Source organism: Carlito syrichta, unplaced genomic scaffold (genome assembly GCF_000164805.1).
Source record: "Carlito syrichta isolate Samal-C Ts95f unplaced genomic scaffold, Tarsius_syrichta-2.0.1 Scaffold309004, whole genome shotgun sequence".
Lineage (NCBI taxonomy): Eukaryota > Metazoa > Chordata > Mammalia > Primates > Tarsiidae > Carlito > Carlito syrichta.
This window is the reverse complement of record NW_007253100.1, coordinates 13,931-20,056: the sequence shown is the minus strand read 5'-3', so window position 1 is coordinate 20,056 and position 6,126 is coordinate 13,931. Positions and strand designations below refer to the sequence as shown.

The 6,126-nt window shown below is 44.4% G+C and overlaps 1 protein-coding gene across 1 annotated transcript in view; it reads left to right on the top strand.

The window, feature by feature from the left end:
• Window positions 1-5,526, top strand: part of LOC110596419 (astrotactin-2-like) — a 330,568-nt gene extending 325,042 nt beyond the window's left edge. Inside the window, exons 5-6 of the mRNA XM_021716831.1 lie at window positions 2,297-2,404; window positions 5,462-5,526. Of these exons, the coding sequence (XP_021572506.1) occupies window positions 2,297-2,404; window positions 5,462-5,526 (173 nt within the window). The remainder of the gene's footprint in view (window positions 1-2,296; window positions 2,405-5,461) is intronic.
• Window positions 5,527-6,126: the final 600 nt, after the last annotated feature.

Below are 6,126 nucleotides of genomic sequence, written 5' to 3'. Positions count from 1 at the left end.
CACTCACCTCAGCCTCCCAAAGGTGCGGGATTACAGGTTGAGCCACCGAGCCCGGCTTGCCTTGACTCTTAACCCTTCTAGTCGTCAACTATGTGACTTTAGGCAAGTAATTTTGCCTAAACATGTTTTTGAGTCTTTGCTTTATTATGTAGTTTGTTAATTACACCTCCCTTATGAGTGTCTTATGATGAAGATTATCTACAATAGAGTATACAAATCTTCTAGGTACATAGTAGATTGCTCAACAATGTAGCTAGAATGAATGAATGTGTAATAACCATGTTGCAGAAAACTGTCTGCAAGTGAAATTTCTGTGTACTGAATGCCATTTCAAATATCCTACCTGAGGAAATTACATAGTAAATCCTTTCGTGAGTTGAATAACATTTGCCTCTAATGTATGTTTTGCTTTTCCTTGGTTGGAATTTTTGAATAGGTAATAGGTTTTCATGGTGCTTGATGGAAAAGTTACAAAGGGTTTATAGATGAAAGTAGCCTCCCTCTCTCCCTATTCTTCAGCCACTAAATTCCCCATCTAGGACAACCATTTTTACCAGATTCTTGACTGTCCTCCCAGAAGTAGTCTATTAATGTAGAAGTCAAAAGCTTTATCCACTAAACAGATTTCAAAACCGAGATCCTTATTCTTCCCAATGTGCTTGGAAGCTCTCTTCTGGTTATTTCCTTTCTAGAGTGCTTCACATTGTGCTTCACTCCCAATGTGCTTGGAAGCTCTCTTCTGGTTATTTCCTTTCTAGGGTAAAGAATTTACCAATACTTTAATCCCTTTCTTTCCATATCCTCTCCTTTTTTTTTTTTTAACAATTAAAGAATGCAGAAAGTATAAAGATAAAAATAAAAATTACCCATATTTCTCTCCTCAGAATTAATGACTATTAGCATTGTGGCATAATTCCTCCTAGCTTTATTTCTTAATCCTTTTTGTAATCAACTGTTCACAGTATGTGACTGCATTGCCCTTTTCCTTCCACAGTTCTGTGAGTTTATCTCCAAAGCATCCTTTGCACTCATATTCTCTCTTCCTATCCTCCCTGCACACACCACATCCAAGCCCTCATCTCTTTTGCCTGAGTGATCACTGAGCATCCTGGCTGCTCACCCTGCCTGGTACCCACTCCGAGCACTGGGTCCACTGAAGTGTCCTTTCTGGTAAACACAGCTGATCAGTTAACACTCTTGCTCCAGAACCTTTCATGACATACAAAATAAAGCTCCTCCCAGCCTCAGTTTGGCACCTAAGGCCTTCCCCATTGTGTCTCTGCCATGTCCTTTCCATTTAGCACCCCACTTGGCCTTGCCTCCAACCGCCATCCCTAGGGATGCTAAGCTGTTACTTCTACAGGAACTCCTTTTTCTACAGCTGAAGCCCCATGCATCCTTCAAGCTTTGACTTAAATCTCTGCTCCGCCATAAAACCTTCTCAGGTGCTCCGTGTTGAAATGAATGGCTCTTCCCCATCTTCCTAGAGTCTCATTGTGTTGTAAACATAAGCCATGAATTAGGTTTAAGGTTCCTTAGGATTCCATTTCTCCCCCGACTAGCTTATGATCTCCTGCCTGGCATGACTGAGCCATATTTATCTTTGTATCTCCTGTGTCTTGCTGTGGGCCTGGCATAGAGTAAGCCTTTGATTGAAATGTGGTAAAGTGTGGAAACAGCAGATGCTGGACACTGCTAGGGGAGGGAAGGAAGAAGGAGGGATGGGGAGGCACACAGCAACACACTGGGTACCAGGCCCACTGTCGGGGGGAGAGAGGGCCAGCTAGAAATCCAAACTTCACCTGCATCCAATTTATGTATATAGTAAATCCTCACATGTACCCCACAGCTCTAAGGTTAAATCAAATCAAATAAAAATTAAGTGTCTTGGAGTGTTTTTTTAGAGGTATGCTCATCATCAAAAGCAACAATAACCATCAATTATTTAATACTCACAGTGGTCCAGATATTTTTTAATGTATCGTATCTCCTTTAATTTTCAAGGCAACTTCACGAAGTTAGTAGTTATTATCTCTATTTCAGAAAAATAGAACCCAAGGCTCAGAAAGCTATGATATCTTCTCAGGGTCACACAGCCCAGGCAATGCCAAGCCATGCTTGGACCCCAGATCCCCCTTAATGCATAGTCTGAATTCTTCCCATCAATCATGCTGAGTTGCTTGGGATTTGCAAGGAGAAGTCTGGGGATGGGGTTGCTGATTTTTGGGTTGGTTGGAAGATTTAACAAGCTTCTGGAGACCTGCGAGGCTGACTGATGGGTTGTGCTTTCTCACAGGGGGAATCAGCTTTGGGAGAGCCAAGGGGACGTCAGGCTCAGAGGCAGACGACGAAACACAGCTGACATTCTACACGGAGCAGTACCGCAGTCGCCGCCGCAGCAAAGGTAAGGAGTCCTTCGAAGGTTCCAGAACCAGAGTTTGAAGAACGAAAGCCTAGGAGTCTGATTTTGTGCTCAGTAACACACTCTAAATCTTCTCCAGCCTTGTCCCAATCTGGTTAACACTGAGTTTGGCATGAGCTGTCCTGGCCAGACTGGTGACCTTTATTATATCCTTTTTCCGTTTCATTCTTTACTTACTTTCTGTCCTACTTCATTCCTAAAAAAAATTGGGGGAACTTTTTTTTAGATTTGTGCCAGTTTTATTGTTTTTTTTGCTTTTCATTTTCTTAAAATTTTGAAAAGGAAATGAAAACACTAATCAGAAGGAAAATAGGATAAAGAAAATTATTCAAACTCAGATTAGGTTAATCCAGGGTAATTCCTGACATACTGTGTTATCTAGTTATTAGAAGGTAATTAATTTTTTTTTTTTTTTTGAGTTGGAGTCTCACTCTGTCACCCAGACTGGAGTGCAGTGGCCGCTCCCGGCCACCGCAGCCTCGACCTGCTGGGCTCCGGTGATCCTTCCGCCTCAGCCTTCCAAGTAGCCGGAATTGCAGGCATGCGTTACCACGCCCGGCTGATTTTTTGATTTATTGTAGAGATGAGGTCTCACTGCCCAGGCGGGTCTCGAACCCGCGGGCTCAAGCAATCCACTCACCTCAGCCTCCCAAAGGCGTGAGATTACAGGCTGAGCCACTGAGCCTGGCTGGTAATTTATTTTTTTGTTTTGTTTTAGATTTTTGATTTGTTTTGTTTGTTTGTTTTTTGAGTTGGAATCTCACTCTGTCACTCAGACTGGAGTGCAGTGGACGCTCCTGCCCACTGCAGCCTCGACCTGCTGGACTCCAGTGACCCTTCCATCTCAGCCTTCCAAGTAGCTGGAACTACAGGCGTGTGCTACCATGCCCGGCTAATTTTTTGATTTATTGTAGAGATGAGGTCTCACCAAGTTGCCCAGGCAGGTCTCGAACCCACGGACTCAGGCAATCCACTCACCTCAGCCTACCAAAGCGTGGGATTACAGGCTGAGCCACCGAGCCCGGCTAGAAGGTAATTTAAGTCAGAGATTTCCAGTAGTCAAAGTATAAAGGGAAACATATTTAGAAATAATCTACAAGGTCTGTGGGATAGAGTCAAGCACTTGTTCTGGAAATTCTATTTACCTGACGAGACCAGAGAGAAAGTTTTCCAGTTGGTCCCTATGAACAGGACACCATGTGAGTTTATAGAAGTGTCTTCAAGAAACATATCAGTATTGATGCATAATTATTTCCCACAAGGACACTCAACATAGAGCAATGTTAACATGATGAAGTAGGACCCCATACACGTCTACACCTATGTCCTCGATCCATAATTCTTGAAGGATTCAACAAGCTCTTCCAGGCAACCATATGTGAACATACGTCCTCATTTTTTAGTGTTTCATGAGGATGGAAAAGTAACAAGTTCAAGATTGCATTCTTTTTTTTCTTTTTTGAGTTGGAGTCTCACTCTATTGCCCAGACTGGAGTGCAGTGGCATACTCCTGGCCACTGCAGCCTCAATCTGCTGGGCTCCCAGCGATCCTTCTGCCTCAACCTTCCAGGTAGCTGGAACTACAGGCGCACGCTACCATGCCCAGCTAATTTTTTGATGTATTGTAGAGACGAGGCCTCGCCAAGTTGCCCAGGTGGGTCTCAAACCTGCAGTCTCAGGCAATTCACTCATCTCGGCCTCCCAAAGTGCTGGGATTACAGGCTGAGCCACTGAACCCGGCAAAATTACATTCTTTTTTTTTTGAGTTGGAGTCTCACTCTGTCACCCAGACTGGAGTGCAGTGGCCGTTCCCGGCCACCGCAGCCTCAACCTGCTGGGCTCCAGCGATCCTTCCCCTCAGCCTTCCAAGTAGCTGGACCTACAGGTATGCGCTACCATGCCCAGCTCATTTTGATTTATTATAGAGATGAGGTCTCGCCAAGTTGCCCAGGCGGGTCTCGAGCCCGCGGGCTCGGGCAATTCAAGATTACATTCTTGAAAGAGACCTTGGGGTACGAATATGCATTCCATGCCAGTGACTATGGGCAGACCCATGCATGGACTTTGATCACCCAATGAAAAGTAGGTCCTGTGGCAGATAGGTCCAGGACATGTGGCAGGATATCTGGCCCTGTCACCACTGCATGAAAGTGGGTGGAGGAGGTGCCTGGGGTGGGAAGAGAGGGAGAAATCTTCCTCACAAACACTCCCTCATGCATTCGACACATGTTCAATGGACATTGCAGGAGCATAGGTAACATGGCTCCTCTGGGCTCCTTTTCCTCTTAAACAAATTACTCACCTTCCCTGTGCCTCAGTTTTCTCAGTTGTAAGATGGACCTTGGACCTGCCTCATGGGGATGGGGATAAATTTTGGTTAAGTTACATGAACATTTTTATTTATTTATTTTTATTTGCATAGATTCAGGGGGTACCTGTGCAAGTTTATTACTTGGGTGTATTGCATAGTAACGGGGGTTAGGCTTCTAATGAACCCACCACTCAAATAGTAATTTTTTAAAAAAATTAATAGTAATTTGCTAACCGTTGCTCTTCTTCCATGTGCCTTCCTTTTGGGGTTCTCAGGGTCTATGATTTCCTTCTCTATGTCCATGTGCACCCGTTGTTTTGCTCCCACTTGTAAGTGAGACCATGTGATATTTGGCTCTGTTGCTGAGCCATTTCACTCAGTTACATTAAAAATTTATTATGGTGCCAGGTATAAGAGCAAAATCAGGTAGACATGATTAATATCAGTTCAGCTATCATTGTTGTGCTCACTGTCTCCCTATCTCTGGCTATGTTCACTGAACACACCACGCATTGGAAGGAACACATCACCTAGGAAGGGTTAGCAGCCTCTGCAGCTACTAGAATAATGGGGTCTGCCTCTCACTCCTTCCCACTCCTTAGCTTTTACACGTGATCTTAGCCAGAAGGCCAAGAAGTGACCCTCAGCTTTCTGGAATCTGCTGCACTAGAGATTTATAAGTTGGAGACTAATGATTCTTGACCTGTCTTCTCCCTCTCCCATTTCAGCATCCAGAACTAGGGCTGGGGAAGTCAATGGGTCCCCTCAGCAGGACTGGACTATTTACAACTAATTGGAAAAACATCCATCACTGAGCATGACCCCCATAACTTGAAGTTAAACTCAAAGAAGAAAAGCAAAAGCAAGTCATAGGACTCGAGATAAATGATGTGGCTCAGGGCCTCCAGACACTCCAGAAGCCGGCCTCTGTTTTCAGGATGGTGAGGCCAGTAGTGCTGTACCGCCCCCTCCCCTCACTGGCCCGGTTGCCCACTGAACGCCAAAGCTGCTTACTTCATCTCTCTGCCCCACTAATGGACTGTCTCTCTTCCTCCACCTCTGGTCTATAACACATCGTTCAGCTCCTCTTCAGTATCTTGGGTTTGTTTGTTGACTTGCTGAATTTCTATGACTTCTCTCCTCCTTCTTCTCTTCTCCCCTCCCTCCTCCATCACTGCCTCCATCTATTTCTTCCTCGATCTTTTCTGTTGTTTTCTTCTATTCTCTCTCTTCTTATTTTCTCATATTCTTCCCCCTTTTCCCACCATTCTCTGCTTTTTTGGTCATCTGTTTTCCAATATGTATGTCCTCTTTCCTTCCTTTCCTCTCCCTTTTTCTTCTCTTCTTACTTTTTTCCCACCCTTCTTCCTTCCGCAAATATTTTTTCAGCTAC